The 17,463-nt window shown below is 42.4% G+C and overlaps 1 protein-coding gene across 6 annotated transcripts in view; it reads right to left on the reverse strand.

Annotated features, from left to right (window-relative positions):
* The window catches only part of KIF13B (kinesin family member 13B), a 208,059-nt gene that overhangs the window by 84,183 nt on the left and 106,413 nt on the right, over nt 1–17,463 (reverse strand). For 5 of the 6 annotated variants that reach the window (XM_042445221.1, XM_042445211.1, XM_042445238.1 and 2 more), the window contains exons 12-15: nt 14,448–14,558; nt 9,467–9,601; nt 3,122–3,252; nt 255–341 (exon numbers count right to left, since the gene is read on the reverse strand). In XM_042445221.1, coding sequence (XP_042301155.1) covers nt 255–341; nt 3,122–3,252; nt 9,467–9,601; nt 14,448–14,558 — 464 coding nt within the window. Of the gene's footprint in view, nt 1–254; nt 342–3,121; nt 3,253–9,466; nt 9,602–14,447; nt 14,559–15,297; nt 15,413–17,463 lie in introns of those variants that run through there. The other variant, XM_042445229.1, reaches the window with a different exon arrangement.

Here is a 17,463-nt window from a genome sequence, read left to right on the forward strand (position 1 = left end):
CTATTTCAGCCACCCATGAAAAACATTGTGGTTGTTTGGAATATTTTGGAATTCCAGATAAGGGAGTCTCAACCCGTACCAATAACAGTGTCCAAAGCAATGCATGTTCAGCAGCTGTATATTTCAGGTTAGTCGCTGCAGCACTCTCCATAAAGAGGAGGGTTCCATAGTCTGGGTACCAAAGGCCATGCATCTCAGATCTATACATGAAATTGGGCCCAGTGAAACAAAATGGACAAAACCGAGCAGCTTACCTGAAAAAATGATTGTTCCCCCAGAGTATTCTGTCCCCGTGGTGGAGCTGTGTGGCGCCTGCAACTGCCGTACCATTTACGAACGTCCTAGGATGGAGAAAGAGAAGGAGCTGCAATCATTTCCCACTCAAGGTTTCAATAGCCCTTTTCCTCCCCACATGCCAATTATTCCAAAGGACAAAGCGTGCAGGGAACAAAGGTCTGGATCCACTGGGGTCACCTCCTTTAGGCCAGGAGAAAACAGCATGGATGCCACACAGAAAGTAAAGGAAACTTGAGAGACAGATGAGTACTACTGAAGACCTCCTGCTTCCTTTCTTCACCCTTTCCTTGGGAAAGCCAAAATTTTCTGAAAAGGAAAGGGAATCTTTTCACTGATACTTGTGGCCTCTTACTTTCTGGCCTCCTTAGTTTCTTTCTTCCAGGCTCATCTTCAATTTCCAAATGCTCTCGGGTAATTCGCCTTTCTCCCATTCCCTACCAGTTCCATTCCTGATGGTGGAAAAAGATACCAGGACTTCTAAATAGGATGCAATGACTCAACCAGTGCTCTGTTCATGGCAACTCACTCTTCGTAGCCTGAGAGTGAAGCCCAGCCCTAGCCATGTTCATTGCCTCTGGACCTCTGATCGGTGCAAGATGTGGGAGGGAGACTCACACACAGAGCTTCTCTTTCTTTCTGGCTCTCTCATCTCGTTTGACTGAACATACTCAAAATTCTAAGCCTAGAAAACCCACAGTTTTGGCACAATGTCCAAATTCCTATAGGAGTCTTACACACGCTGAAGTGCTCCTATGGAAGTAGTTGAGCATTTTTCTGTCTGTGATATTTCTACATTTGGTTCATAGTGGTGTAAGCAGAGTTGTGCATGAGGGGACAACTGCGCTTGGATGCACACGTGCATTTGGTGTTTTGGTTCCACTGCACAATGCAGCCATTTGAAACGAAAGTATGCATAGCACAATAAATATAGAACATCAAATCCAGAGATATGTTGTAGTTGCGTGCCTTCAAGTAATTTCTGACTTATGGTGACCTGAAGGCTATCCTATCATGGGATTTTCTTTGCAAAATTTGTTTTAGAGAGGGGGTTTGTCTTTGCTTTCCTCTGAGGGCTAAGAGAGAGTGCCTTGCCCAAGATCACCCAATGTCTTTCCATGGCCATGCAGGGATCTGAACCTTGGTCTCAAGAATTATAGCCCAATGCTCAAACCACTACACTACACTGCCTCTCTATCCAGAGATTCACCCACCCTAATGTATGACACAGCAATCAAATCTCTATAGAGTAGGATAGACTGTAAGGGACTGGTACCATATTCCTGCCTGTTGGCTACAATCATTTCTTTTTTCCCTGGAAACTCTCCCAGGACTGGCAACCAACAGATCAAGGACTGGGACCAGTCCACATTACAACAGCCTACAACAGGGCTGCCACTCTGATTGCACTGTCCTACATGACATCTCTTCAGATACTTAAAGAGGGTGATGCCAGGGGACTGTTCTTCAGCCCTTTTGGTCATGAACCTGTGGGGTTCCACAAGGTCAGTGCTGTCCCTTTTGCTTTTCAAAATCTATATGAAGCCACTGGGAGAGGTCATGCGGAGGTTTAGGAGTTGGGTGCCATCAATGTCTTGATGATAGCCAGCTCTATCTCTCCTTTACAACTGATGCCAAGGAGACTGTGGTAGCACGGAATCGTTGCCTGAATATAGTAAAGGACTGGATGTAGGTGAATAGACTAGGCTCAGTCCAGACAAGACGGAGGTGCTGCTGGTCAGTAGGAAAACCAATCTGGGATTGGGATCATAGCCTGTTGTGATGGGGCTGTTTCCCTCTGAAAGATCAAGTTCATATCGTGGGAGTGCTTGTAAACTCAGTGCTGCTCCTGGAAAATCGTTTGCTGTGTTGGCTAGGAACACCTTTGCCCAGCTTCAGCTAGTATGCCAGCTCACTCTTTCTTGAGGAAAGTAGATCTGGCCACAGGGGTTCCTGCCTTAGTTACCTCTCGATTAGACTACTGTAATGCATTATACATGGGGTTGCCCTTGAAAGGTGTTTGGAAGTTGCTACTAGAGCAAAATGCAGCAGTTAGACTGGTGTCAAGTGTGCATTTTAAAGCCCATAACACCAGTTTCCCAAGAATTGCAGAGATTTCCAGTTTACTTCCCAGCTCAATTCAAGGTGCTGGTGTTGACTTACAAAACCTTAAATGACTTAGGGCCAAGACATCTGAAAGACTACCTCGTCTACAGAGGTGATACAGATACTTTAAATAAAGATAGCATGCAAAGGGATCTTGAAGCACTTTTGAGACTAACTGAGAGAGAGAAGCTGGTAGCATGAGCTTTCGTAGAATTGAGCCCATGCATCTGAAGAAGTAGGCTCAACTCTACGAAAGCTCATGTTACCAAGTTCTTTATTTCAGTTAGTCTCAAAAGTGCTACAAGATCCTTTTGCATACTGATTTTTCAGACTAAAGATAGACAGATATATAGCTGATAGACAGATATATATAGATCTCAGCCTGTGTTCTCTTTAAAGTCCATCCATATATTTACCATGCTTGGAAAGGAGTCGGATAACAAAAGGAAAACATTGGTTCCCTCTATTCAGTTAAAGGTCCTGGGATTCAATAATTACTTATAATATTTATTTCCCATCCAGTATCACAAGATCTCTGAGGAGGTGGGAAAAGGGGGCATACAAATAAAACCAACTGAAAACAACTTCAAACTTTAAAACAGCAAAGGCTAGTTTATGCAATCATTTGGAATTCCTTCCATGCTCTATTTTAAACAAAAACAAGCAAAAAGGAAACCACTTGTTTTAAAAAAAACCACCCCAAAACAAAACAACCCATTACCTGGCATTCTTCTGCGGTGTCAATACGACTTGCCCATCCGAGGTAATATCTATTATACAGTGTTCAGGAAGAATTCCTAGTCCACAAAGCTGGATGTCTTGGGAGTTATCCGACCCAATCAAAGTGTGGTCCTGTGGAAGATTCAAAACCAGGTATATTAAAATGGCAGCAGAACCTCACTGTCCAAGTGTACCTTGATGTCTAGCCCAATATTTTTTCCCCTAGGATTAGAGAGCCTTTTTTTAACCCACCAACTGAATCCAACTTCCAAAATATATGGGGAGGGAGATACAGCTTGAGATTCCCTTCTCCAAAATATCTGGAACCCAAAATGTTTTGGATTTTTCAATATCTGCATACACATAATGAGATATCTTGGAGATAGGACCCAAGTCTAAATATGAAATTTATATATGTTTCATATACACCTTACACACATAGCACAATTTCTAAATATACACTGGACTGACTATGTGACAAATGTTGCTCTCCTTGAGCAAGCAGGGATCACCAGCATTGAGGCCATGCTATTGAGGACGCAGCTGCGCTGGGCAGGACACGTTTCTAGGATGAAGGACCATCGCCTCCCAAAAACAGTATTCTACGGTGAACTCGCATCAGCGTAAGAGGGGCGCCCCAAAGAAGAGATACACGGACTCCCTGAAACAACATTTCAGGCTTGGCCAAATTGATCACCAACAATGGTCCGCCCTGGCCTTGCATCAGGAGGCATGGAGACGCACTATCCATGATGCTGCAGCCTTTTTCGAAAGCTCACGGCGAACGAGTCTCGAAGAGAAACGACAACACAGAAAGAACCACAACCCGGAAACATCACCCAAGGAGACTTTCCGCTGTGCTTTCTGCAACTGGACCTGTTTGTCCCGGATTGGCCTTTCTAGTCACCAACGCGCTTGTACAAAGCGTGGGATGCGTCCTTCCTGAATCTTCGTTTGCGAAGCAAAGCCAGAGAGAGATACACATAGCATAGAGATAGTTTTATGCACAATATGTGGACAATTTTGGATATAATAGCAGGAGATTAAATAAATAGATAAATAGATAAATTTAATACTAGCTAATGAAAGTGCACATACATGTACACTATTAATTAATTAATTAATTAATTCCAGCTAATTTTGATCTACCTCACAAGTGCAACCAATTCATATGTGCCTTTCTGAGTTGTACGCTGATGGTGCTATATAGGTACGCAGAGGTATAGTAGGAGGAGTGGTAGGGGTAGTAAGAATGGCAACACAATTTAAAAAAAATACAATACAAGCTTCTAGAAAACAAAACACACGGAGGGATGGCCCTTGAGCACCCGAACAGTGCCCCCCATCCCCATGGCAGCTCCTCATTTCCACTTTAAATACAGCTAGTTGTTAAAGCATAAATGAAAAGCTGACTGAAATTTGTAGCACTTGACTAGGGCAGAACAACAGCAAGGGAGGCCAAAGTAGTCTTGGCTGCCTTTGATGAGAATGCAGGAGTAAGGATTCTTCATATATTATAAACTCATAGGATTGGAAGGAAGCCCAAGAGCCATAGTCCAACCTCCTGCCATGCAGGAAGACACCATCGAAGCACTCCCAACTGATGGCCATCCAACCTCTGCTTAAAAACCTCCAAAGTAGGAGACTCCACCACCCACCGAGGCAGTCCGTTCTACTATTGAACAGTTCTTACAGTAAACAGGTTCTTCCTAATCTCTTTTCTTGCAATTTGGATTCTCTTTTCTTGAATCCACTTATTCATGTTCTAGCCTCTGGAGGGGCTACAAACAAGTTCACCTTCTGCATGACATCCCTTCAGATATTTCAAGATGGCTTTTATGTCCCTTCTCAGTCTTCTTTTCTGCAAGCTAAACATACCCAACTACTATATCAGTCCTCACAAGACAAGGTTTCCAGGCCTTTCATCATCTTGGTCACACATCCCTGGACACATTCCAACTTGTCAACGTCCTTCTGGAACTGTGGCATCCAGACCTGGACACAGGATTCCAGGTGAGGTCTGACCAAAGCAAAACAGAACAGCACTACTACTGCTTCCCTTGATCTGGACACTATGTTCCTGCTGATGCAGCCCAGAACAGCACTGGCTTTTTGGCCACTACATCACTCTGTTGTTTGGCGTGGGCTCTACTAAGCCTCCTAGATCCTTTTCACATGTCCTGCTTTCAAGCCAAGTGTCACTCATCCTGCATTTGTGTGCAGTGAGCCTTCCAGAGATTCTTTAAACACGGATTCAACCACTCACAGTTTGAATTTATATATATATTCCAAAACCAAGCAAACCTTGATTTTCCCATTATACATAAGGGGCACTCTTTTATTATGCCACTGTATTTAATGCAACTTGAGCACCCATCCACTGATTTTGGTATCTACGTGGGGTCGTGGAACCAAACTCCAGCCGATACCATGGGCCCACTGTATTTAATTTTTCCTGTCCAGATGTATTACAATGGGCCCTTGGTATCCACTGAAGTTTTGTTCCAGGACCGCCCACCCATGGATACCAAAATCCATGGATGTTCAAGTCCTATTATATACAGTGGACCCTTGTTATATGCTGGGGTTTGGTTCCAAGATTCCCCATGTATAACAAAATCTGTGTATGCTCAAGTCCCATTAAATATAATGACATTGTAAAATGGTGTCTCTTATATAAAATGGTAAAATCAAGGTTTGCTTTTGGGAGTTTACATATTTTGAAAACAGTATAAATATTTTAAATATTTAATATTTTCAAGCCTTGGATACTTGAATCCATGGATAGAAAAAAGCCATGGATATGGTGGGATAACTGTACCTTACATTTCTCCCTATGAAAATTCATTTTATTAGTTTTGGCCCCATTCTCCAATCTGCTAAGGTCATTTTGAATTCTGATCCTGCGCTCTGGAAAGACCTGCTGATGGTTTCCTCAAAGAGTGGCTGACCTGGACTCTTGAAATGAAAAGGAGACATTGTTCTGATTCTACCAGAAGAGGAGCTGAAACCACATTCTTTCTTTCTTTTTTCTCTCTCGCTCTTCCCTCCTTCCCTCCCTCTTCCTGAGTTCTAACATGCAAATATCCAGAGCCTTGGGGAAACTTTATCCTCTTGCAAAGCCTATCAAGGTCACCTTGAATCTGCTCTGTCGCCAAGACATCCTTACTGTGCCTTCACACCAACAAGCAAAGAAACAGATCCAGTGTCAAGATCCGTGCGGGACTGGGAGCTGGCTGATAAAGCATTTTCAATTCAGAATCTAGACACCTACAATGACTGGAAATTCTTTCGATCTATTTTCTGAAAAAGCTGCAGAGTTCAGCTGTTTTGTTGCTTCTCAGAAAAGGAGTTGTGATGACTAAGGGTTCTCACAACCCCCATCTTTACATTCTTCTGGGTGCTACCCAGCCCTCTAAACAAGGTTACCCCTTCTCCTTAAAGAGGCAGCTCTTAAAAACATTCATACAGAGTTTGCAAATATTAGTGTTTTGGACAATGGTTCCCAAGACGCCACATGAACAGAACAGATTGAAAATTGCAAACTAAAACAGCTACTACTATGATAAAACCACCTTAAATATCACAGTATAACTGGCAGCAACACTTCCAATCTTGTTAATTTTAAAGTAGAAAACACATATTGTGCAGACCTCAAAGAGTTGTACTTTGAGAATATCTTCATTTGATGGCTTGTGTGGTATCCAGCATACCTTGGAAAAAGTTACTTATGGGGACTATAACTGCCAGAATCCCCAGACAGCATACTGTAACTTTCCCAGGTTCTGCTGGCCAGGTTCTCTGAAGTTATGCTATAACAAGCCTGAAAATAGACCTTGGAAAAGTAACTTTTTCAGACTACAACTCCCAGAATTCTTCAACCAGAAGGAGATAATGGCGGGATACAGACGGGCAGGGGAAGACGTCTTGGAGGTGTATTCTGCTGAATACGGAGCCTCCAGACCGCCCGCCCCGGGGGCGTGGCTCAGGTGTTGGGGCTTCCACATGGGGGGCATTGAAGACGCCTCACCTGGGGCCGTTTCTGACCCTCAGTTTCCATACCGCCGCCTCGCAGGACGCTGCAAAGAGAGAGGCAGCTTCCGCACGGGCAGCCAAAAATGGGGCTTTTTTTTTCTTTTGCCGGCACTATATAGAAAAGAAGCGGGGAAAAGTAGCACCTTTTTAATGCCGCTTCTTCCCGCTTGGGGCGTGCGGGCGGCGTGTTCATGGCGGCATTCAGGTAAGGGCCGTCTGAAGGTTATACCTTCATGACGTCATGAACACACCCCTTTTTGCCCGTCTGTATCCCGCCATAGTCTGAAGCAGCAAAAACTTTCTCCAAGTCTGTTTTTATGGGTCCATTTACAATGAAAGATAGCTTTCAAATGTCTAAAATACCACCAATATGAAGAATAAAATTCTCTGTAAATGACAATGACACCCTATAAACCACGGTTGGCATATACCCTTGGTCTGTGTACACTGTGTGTACATGCCTTCAAGTTTCCTGTCAACCTATGATGACCCCATGAATTTCCTAGGGTTTTCTTAAGCAAGGAATCATCAAAGGTAGTTTGGCACTTTCTTCCTTTGAATGGTGTTCATTGGCAGTCTCCCATCCAGGTGCTAACCAGGGTTGAGCCTGTTCAGCTTCCAAGATCAGACAGGAACTGGCACATTCAGGGTATTAGTGTGTGTAGTGCCGTCTAGTTCTGTCACCTTATGACAACCCCATGAATTTCCTAGTATTTTCTTAGGCAATACTGAAAGGTACTTTTGCCAGTTTCTTCCACTGAAATATAGCCTACAGCACTGGAGATTTGTTGGTGGCTTCCCATCCAAGAAATAACCATGGTTCATCCTGCTTAACATCCAAGATCAGACAGGATCTGGTACCTTTGGATACTGAGGCCCTTTGTTGTTGTTATTGTGTGCCTTCAAGTTATTTCCAATTTATGGTGATTCTAAGGCGAATCTAACATGGGATTTTCTTGGCAGGATTTGTTCAGAGGAGGTTTGCCACAGCCCTCTTTTGAGGCTGAGAGACTGTGACTTGCCCAAGGTCACCCAGTGGGTTTCCATGGCCAGGCAGGTTGAGGCCCTTTATAGCTCTACAGCCAATTCTCTGATACGAAACCTCTGATTGACAGATTAAACATGATTTGGCATTATACACGAACCAATGCAAATCTTGACAAACCCAAATTAGGTCCGCTCACGACCACAGCTTGCAGGTATGATTTACCTTACACTTACCATCTTTGGTATACATGGAGGAACTCTTACATTCTGATCTCACATTGGCTATGCTCTCTTCTCCACTAACCTCCCACATGTAAAATGAAGACAGAAATATTAGCCTACCTTACAGGGCCCAGAGACTGCGTATAAAATGTTTTGAGCTCTTAATATTGTTACAGTTTTTATTCTGTTCGGAATATATTGTGGTCTGAAACAAGTCAGACAGCTCTGTTTATGAGGGAACCTGATATGCTATGAGATTATGTAGCTGGTGCACATCTAATACCAAATGATGAATAATGCAGGTTTTATGTTTCTAGCAAAAGGAAAAAGTGGTGTTGCTTTGGAACATAAAACCTGCTGATTGAACAGAGCGTGTCTTTAGTGTCTGTCGATAGCATTTAACAATTCCTCATGAAATCCTATACAGATCTATTCAAAGGTAAGTGTCACTGAGTACAGTTGGGGGCATACTCTCACACAGCACACTATAAAACAGTACAACACCCCTAGCATGTTCTTTTAAAACTCTGTGTTTGAAGAAAGTAAATTTAGATAAGAAAGTAAATTTAGATTCTAATTTAGATTCTGATGCTGACTCTACACTGCAGAAATAATGTAGTTTGATACTGCTTTAACTGTGCTCAGTGCTAAAGAATTCTGGGATTTGTAGTTTTGTGTGATAGTTAGCCTTTTCTGATAGAAAGCTCTGGGGCTACAATAAACTACAAAACCCAGGACTGCACAGGATGGAGCCATGACAGTTAAAACAGTATCAAACAGCATTAATTCTGCAGTGCAGCCAAAGAATGACAAAAGACTGAATTTCTCCAAAGCAAACAAAAAACCAATTATCATACAGTGACAGAGTTGGAAGGGGTCCTAAGATCCATCGAATCCAACTCCCAGCTTGATCCACAAGAAAAATCCCTAAATCCACTTTGCTGACTGTGAATTTTTAAAATATCCTCATGTTTTCCTTCTCACAGCACATGGATCCCACAGAAGAGCTCCCGAGATACACTCCCACATTAACCAGTGCTATGTTGCTGCTCTGAAATGGTTGCATGTAATGTGCTAGCATTATTATTATTATTTTTCTTACCTTTAAGTAATAGACCAGGAGTTCATTGAGTGCAGGATCGGCGTTCAGATTGACCAGAAAACATTTGTTGTCACCCACTTTGATCCCGGAAGACTGGAGAGAGATGCCAAGACTTTCAAGCTGCTTCTGCCTCTCCTGAATAAAAGATGGAAGGGATATTTGAAAATTGTCAAAGAACATGTTTTTCAAGTGTCAAGAAACCCTGATGAAAGGAATCCTGGATGGACAAGAATCCTCAGTTTCCAATTTATTCTGCACAAAATTCGTACATAGATGTTTTGTGCAGGAAATGTCTTTTTCTGTGCAAAGAGTAATATTTCTGTACTGATATTTTTTTCTTGAGCAGCAAAAACTCTTTCCTGTGCAGAAAATCCTATCATTGGGGATTTATGCTGAGCAAAATCCACATGTAGTTGATTTGCCTAGAAAACATCATTTTTTTTTTGCCCAAGAAACAGCTTTTCTGTAATGAAAATAATATTGCTGCATAGAAATATTTTCAGCACAGAAAAAGCTGTTTTCTGTGCAAAACAACTTGTGAATTTTGCACAGACTAAGTCTTGAATTATGAATAGGATGCAAAAGCAGTGTTGATTCCAAAGGCTGCGAAGAAAACTGCTAAAATTACTCTTTGCTTCCTTTTGAGAAGAAACTTAGTGAAGGATTACATCCCTATTTCTGAAGAAACAGAACAAAATCCTAATTAAGAGGGCAAGCAGAGAGAAAACAGCACATGTGCAAGTGCATTTTGCCCTACATCCTAAGTGAGTAGGCAAGTTTTGTGGGGCTAGAGACCAAATATTTGCCCCCAAGTACCTTCTGTAGACAAAATGAGGACACCAAAAGTCCAAATGGGTTTCCATGCAAACCCTGGTCTCCAGAGTCATAGCCCAATGCTCAAACCATTACACCATGCTACACCAAACTAGCTGCTTACAAAAAGTACAACAGTTATAGCTAAAAGTACACATCATAAAAATCCTAAAATATAATTAAACTATCAACAGAATTAAAAGCATGCCCATTATAAAGGAATATAGACAATAGAGCTCTTTGTTAAAGGTCTTTCCTCTTTAGCAATCAATCCATCAGTCCTTAAAGAACTTGTGAAGCCAAAAATTATTCACCTGCCTAAAGAAGGACAGCAATAAGAATCACCTTGCTATGTCCGAACCCGCCAGACAAAAACACTTTGTCCGGGGTGTCCAGATGGCCACCTTTTCCAGGACAAGTCCTACATTTCATCCTTCTGTCCAGGTGGAAATCCAAAATGCCCTCCCTTTTGAGCATGACTGAGAAGGATGAATTATATATTTATGCAAATGTTTTTAGCTTTTATTTGGTCATGTCCTACTTTTTTCTTCAACATCTTACATTTTAAGATTCCTTGCCCTCCTCTGCGGTTAGGGCATATGGTCACCCTGACTCTGTCTCCAGCTGTGCTGCAGGAGACATTGACAAATCTGAATGATTTGCCAAGAAAGAAATGGTCCGTAATTCCTTGTGGGCTGTAGCCAAGTCACCAAATATCTTTGCAAGTAATATGCTTGGGCTTTGTCTTTGAAAGATTGCATCGAAATATATTTGCAAACCTTGTCTGAAAAAACTTGCTTAGATAACATCATGATAGGGTTCCTTAAGATTATCGTCAGTCAGAAATGACTTGAAGACAACCAACAGCACCACACCACACTTTGAAACATGGTCTTTGAGAGCAAGACTCCATGTGCTCTAATGGGCAAAAGAACTGAACTCTTGTCTGGAAAGTCTGGAGGCAAGTCTTTGTGTAACTGTATGCACCGAGTGACGTTCTAAAGCAGCAATTTCCAAACTTTGCTCTTCCAAGTGTTTTAGACTTCAAGTCAGAGAAGCCCCAGCAGCTTGACTAACAGTTAGGAATTCTGGGAGCTGAAGTTCAAAATATCTGGAGAACCAAAGTTTGGGAACAACTGTTTGAAAGGAAGCCTGGCTACACATTTCATATACGAGGAAGTCACAGGTAAATAGGCTCAGCGGCTAAAAAGTTCCTTGTTTGGACATCAGTTTCCCCGAATTGCCCCAATGATGACGTATAGCCTGTTGGGATTGAAGTCCACATCTCCCTCTCTCTCTCTCTCTGTTTTGTTTCTCATTCTTTATCTTATCTTTCCTTATGAGATAAGAGCCAGGAAACAGGAACAATTAACCTACAAGAAATGAGAAGTGAAGCATGGAAAATGCTGACACTCTTAACAGAGCCAGCATTGTGTGTGAACATACCTTCTAGTCTCCAGCCAACTTATGGCAAACCCATTAATTCACAGGGTTTTCTTAGGCAAGGAATACTACTACTACTACTATGTTTATGTTTATTGTGTTTATTTATAAAGCACTGTAAGTTTACATGGCACTGTACAAACTGAGTAGCCAAAATACAGATAAAAGCCTGCCTATGGTGTACAGGAGAAAGAAAAGGGGGAAATTGATGATGTTAGTCATAGCCACAACAAATGCAGGGCTATGACTAACATTGTCTTTCTTTCTTTCTTTCTTTCTTTCTTTCTTTCTCCTGTATCATTTTAACACCTTTTCCTACTGAAGAAGCCAATGGAGCTTTGAAAGCTTGCAACATGTATAATGTGCATTTTGTTGGTCCAATAAAGATATCACTGATTTATGGATTTTGGATGATACTCTACTTTGTTATACTCCCAGCTCAGCATGAAGTGTTCTCTACAGCCATGTGGCCATATTAACTACCATCTGAGGACAACATTTCATGCTTTCAATGAAGTAACATCTAGTTCATAAAGGCTGGTGTCATAATTATTAATCTGTTAGCCTCTAAAGTGCCACAGGTGAAATGCAATCCAGCCACATTCTTTGTCAGCGGCTGCCTCCTGCCCCTTAACCATTCTCCACTCCCTACCCCAAATTTAACTTTTAAAAGGCAAACAAATGCCTGAAAAAGGACATTTGCTGCTCCCAGAGGTCACTGTGAATAGCAGATTTTTATTTTTGTCTTGAAACAAACTAAACTTTATTTACAAGGCTGTACCCAGAATGTAGCTTATGCAGTATAGTTTCATAACTATACTGCATTTCATACAGTTTCATACTATACTGTAAATAATAATAATAATAAAGTTTTTATTTATATACTGCCCTTCCAACGATCAGGGCGGTGAACAACAGACTATAATACAATAAAATACAGATACATATATCAATAACAATATTAAAATCAACAGTAAAACAGATCATCAGCATTGAAACCCCAACAACCACCTGCCATCGCTGTCAAAGGGTAGGGAGAGACTAGCTGGAATCTAATTCAGGGAACGCCCACCTGAACAGGAAGGTTTTTAGCTCCCTCCTGAACTGGGCCAGGGAGGTGGCTGAGCGGAGCTCTAAGGGCAGCGTATTCCAGAGGGTCGGGGCGACGATGGTATATGACCTCCTTGTTATGGAGGCCAGTCTAGCCCCTGGGACCCTCAAAAGTTGCTGCCCAGATGTTCTGAGGGTGCGGGGCAGAAAGTATGGGGAGAGGCGGTCCTCCAGGTATCCTGGGCCCAAGCCATGTAGGGCTTTATAGGTTATCACCAACACCTTGTATTGTGCCCGGAAGCGAATGGGAAGCCAATGTAGATCTTTAAGTACAGGTGTAATATGACTGGCCCTGGAGGTACCAGTGACCAGTCTGGCTGCCATATTCTGTACCATCTGTAGCTTCCGGGTTTGCAAGGGTTGCCCCATGTAGAGCGCGTTGCAGAATCCAATCGAGAGGTTACCAGAGCATTATACCGTTTCAAGGTCTCTCTGGGCCAGGTATGGGCGCAGCAGCTGCGAATAAGCCGAAGCTGATAACAGTGTCTTGACGTCGCATCCACCTGAGCTGTAAGGTGGAGCGACGAGTCAAAGCACCCCCAGACTGCGCACGGACTCCTTCACAGGAAGCGTGATCCCGTTCAGGACAGGTGGAACCACGCCATTCCTGGACCAGGGGAACCTATCAACAAGTACCTCCGTTTTCTCTGGATTCAGACTGAGTCGGTTTTCCCTATCCAGCCATTACCGACTCCAGACAGGCCACGAGAGAGAGACGCCATCCTCGGTCACTCACTGTGACTATAAATCAACAGTTGAATGTACAGTCGCCCCTTCATTTTCATGGACTGGAGTCTGTGTCCCCTTGGAAATACGCAAGGGGCAAATGGAGGGCAACACAAGGGGGAGGCACCACCACTGGAGTCAATAGGGACTCTAATATGGGTGATTTTCCGTTTCGTACAGGGGTCCAGTACGGATCCCCCGCGAAAACGGAGGGGGTACTGTACTTCCCATTTCTGTTTCTTTTACTCTTAATTCTTTAAACTTAAGCTGTTTCCTTCTTCTTCTAAACTGCTCTTCTCCCATACAACTTCTATAGTTCGGGAAGGCAGATTTGTTAACACACACCCAACCTGCAAACTGCCCCCCTCCTTTGCAGGCCCTCTCTTCAAACCCCAAAAGTTGGAACTAAGTTGACTGCCATTCCATCTTCCAATAGTTTTCAGGTGAACATAGGGAAGTATGGTTTGCCATAGGGGACAAAACTGCCCCCCTGCCCATGGCCACAGATAATTTCTTATTTTTGTAATCATAGCTTAGTATCTCTCTTGAGGAGGAGAAAATGAGAAAAAGTATCAACCGCTTAACCTAAATACACAGAATTCTCAGGGAGAGGTTATCCAGAGGGTGAAAGCCCACTAGTTTTCCCTGAAACAAAAAACAAAGTTTTTTGTGGGTTTTTCAGACATGTGGTCATGCCTCTAAGAGTTTATTCCTGACGTTTCGCCTGCATCTGTGGCTGGCATCTTCAGAGAAAGTGGAAGATGCCAGCCACAGATGCAGGCGAAACGTCAGGAATAAACACTTCTAAACACGGCTACATATCTGAAACCTACGAAAACTATGGATGCTGGCCGTGAAAGTCTTCAACTTCACATTAAAAAACACAGACCTGTGCTATCTCTTCTGTCTTCCTTAGTTTCTCTTCCCACGTTACTGTCATCTCCTGGATAAGTTTTTCAGACTCTTCCAAGCGTTCTTTCAGTTCTGGAGATTTCATTGCCTAGAAGATGGGGAAGAAAGAAAGAGGCAGCAAAATACTTAAGACTTGTTTTTATTTTTATTAATAAAAAGAACACACTTCAGAGACAAGGAATGTATGGCATTCCATATTGGACTGCAATTTCCATCATCCCTCTTACACTGGATATGTTGGTTAGGGCCAATGGCAGTCACAGGTTCCCAGCCCTGTTATTAATACTCAATGTTCCTTAGAAGAGCAGTTGGTTAGGGCCTGATGTGCTCCTTATTCCTGGCCTCACTGTGATTCATATTATTGCAAAATAGTCACAAAATTCTAGAAGGGGTTGCAAGGGCCATTCAGTCCAACTTTTTGCCATGCAGGAAGGCACAACCACAACATTCTTGAAAGATACCAATCTGCATTTGGAAAATATCAATAAAATTACACACACACATACACACAGTGGGCTCTCCATACCCATGGATTCTGTATCCAGATTCAAACATGGTTTGAAAATATTCAGATACAAACATAAATCCAAAAAGTAAACCTTGATTTTGTCAGAATTCAAAGATATAGCCATGTTATCTACCTTACTTGGCTTTATGCAACAGCCTTCCTCCTATTTTTGTTCCCCCCAAAAGATAATTAATTAATGTGCATGGCTACCTATATCCAGATCAACAGTACAGTTCTAGCAGTTTTCATCTATACCCATACCTTTTGTAAAACTAACATCTTAATCCAGGTATTAAAATGGTGGTCAATTCTCTTTCACCTTGTTTTGAAAAAAATCAGAAATGCCGTAGCTGTACACTCCTTCTCTGGCAGAAAGATGGAGTAAAGGACCCTTCAATTTCTAGGATTTTGTGATGTTATGCCATGGATGGAAGATACTCTCAGGAAGTCAACAGCAATGAGGCATGAGCTGGAGGTACCTGCATGGAAAGAACTATGCTTGCTTCCAGCTCTCAGTATTTCAGTATCAGATGCAGTTATTAAAGCAAAACCAAGTACTGTATAAGAAGACCTTACTCCAGTGATTCAGTTATGGGAACGCTGAGAGATAAGGGCCTCCCTATCAGTCAATCTACAAAATAAGGGAGATACAGGGTGTACATCTGGCAGTTTACCATGAAAATGAAAGAGCCCTGATGGATCAAATCAAAGGCACACCTGATTTTATGTTCTGTTGCCTAAAATGCCCAGTTCTGGGAAGCTGACAAAAAGAGATTGTCAACTATTCAGAACAGAGTTTGGAAAGCTTACTTTTTGGATGACATCTTCCAGAATCCTCCCCAACTGGTGCAAGAAATTTTTGGAGATGTCCAAACAAGGAATTTTCTAGTGCTCTGATTCTGAGATATCATGCCTCTAAATCTGGGGGTTCCACCAAGCTTCCATGTGAAAAATGGCACACTGTGGACCTTTTCTGCAATTGGACCTGCTTAAAGTGCAGATGGAAGATGGGCAGGAAGAACCAAACTGCTCCTGTTTCTTATATAAAAGCTTTAGACAATCTGCAGCTTGAGTGGAACAACTTCAGTGTTCCTCCTTTACATGTGAGGGAGCAAGCCGTAACCCCTCTCATTGGATGGATCCACACTGCAGAAATAAAACAGTTTGAGACCACTTTAACAGTCATGGCTCCATCCTGTGGAAACCTGCGATCTGTAGCTTGGTGAGTTATCCAGCCTGGTCTATCATAGAGACTGAGTACCTCACACCAAGCTACAGATCCCAGGTTTCTGTAGGATAGAGCCATGACTGTTAAAGTGGGGCCATACAGCTTTCTTTCTGTGGTGTGGCTACAACCCTTGTGAGCAAGCACAGGATGAGAAGGCAAAGGCTGGACAGGTACTCAAGCAGGCCACACTCAGCCCAAATGGCGGTCCAAATTAGGGTCACTTTGCACTGTGGCACTCTATCCTGTCATTCCACTGTGTCTGGGTTCCAGCCTATGGTAACATGGGATTTATGGTTTAGGGAGCGGTACTTAGAATTCTCTGCCAAAAAGCTCTAATGGCTCATGAAACTGAGGTGTCATTAATATGCTGATGACACACAACTCTATCTCTCCTTTCCATCTGATTCCAAAGAAAGTTTATTCGCCCTCCTGTGCATACCAAAACCCGTGGATGTTCAAGTCCCATTATACAGTCAGCCCTTCATATCCACAGATTCTTTATCCATGTATTCAAGCATGCATGGCTTGAAAATATTTTTAAAAATACAAATTCCAAAAAGCAAATCTTGTTTTTGCCATTTTATATAAGGGGCACAATTTCACTATGCCACTGTATTTATAGAAACTTGAACATCCACAGATTTTTGTATCTACGAGGGGGAGCCTGGAACCAAACCGCAGCGGATACTAAGGGCCCACTGTATACAGTGGCATAGTAAAATGATGTCCCTTATATAAACTGGCAAAATTAAGCTTTGCTTCTTGGAATTAAAAAAAAAAATTCAAGCCATGGATGACTGACTCCATAGATGCAGAATCTGTGGATACAGAGGACTGATTGTATAACTGTGGGGGGTTTTTTTTGTTTGTTTTATTTGGTTTGCTATATAGTACAGTGGGCCCTTGTTATCCACTGGGGTTTGGTTCCAGGGCCTCCTCTGGATACCAAAATCTGTGGATGCTCAAGTCCCATTAAACACAGTGGCCTGGTAAAATGGTGTCCCTTATATAAAATAGCAAAATTAAGGCTTGCTATTAGGAATTTATACTTTTTTCAAGCCATGGATTCTTGAATCCGTGGGTAAAGAATCTGTGGCTAAGGGCTGACTGTACTTTCAATCCGTGGATGCTTGAATGTGTGGATAACAAAATCCGTGGATGTGGAGGACTGATTGTACTTTGTTTCAGTCTCCGTTGTGAGCTGCCTTAGGCCACAAAATTAAATAAAAATTAACAAATGAAATAAAATAAAATGAG

The sequence above is a fragment of the Sceloporus undulatus genome, chromosome 1, assembly GCF_019175285.1.
Source record: "Sceloporus undulatus isolate JIND9_A2432 ecotype Alabama chromosome 1, SceUnd_v1.1, whole genome shotgun sequence".
NCBI classification, from domain to species: domain Eukaryota; kingdom Metazoa; phylum Chordata; class Lepidosauria; order Squamata; family Phrynosomatidae; genus Sceloporus; species Sceloporus undulatus.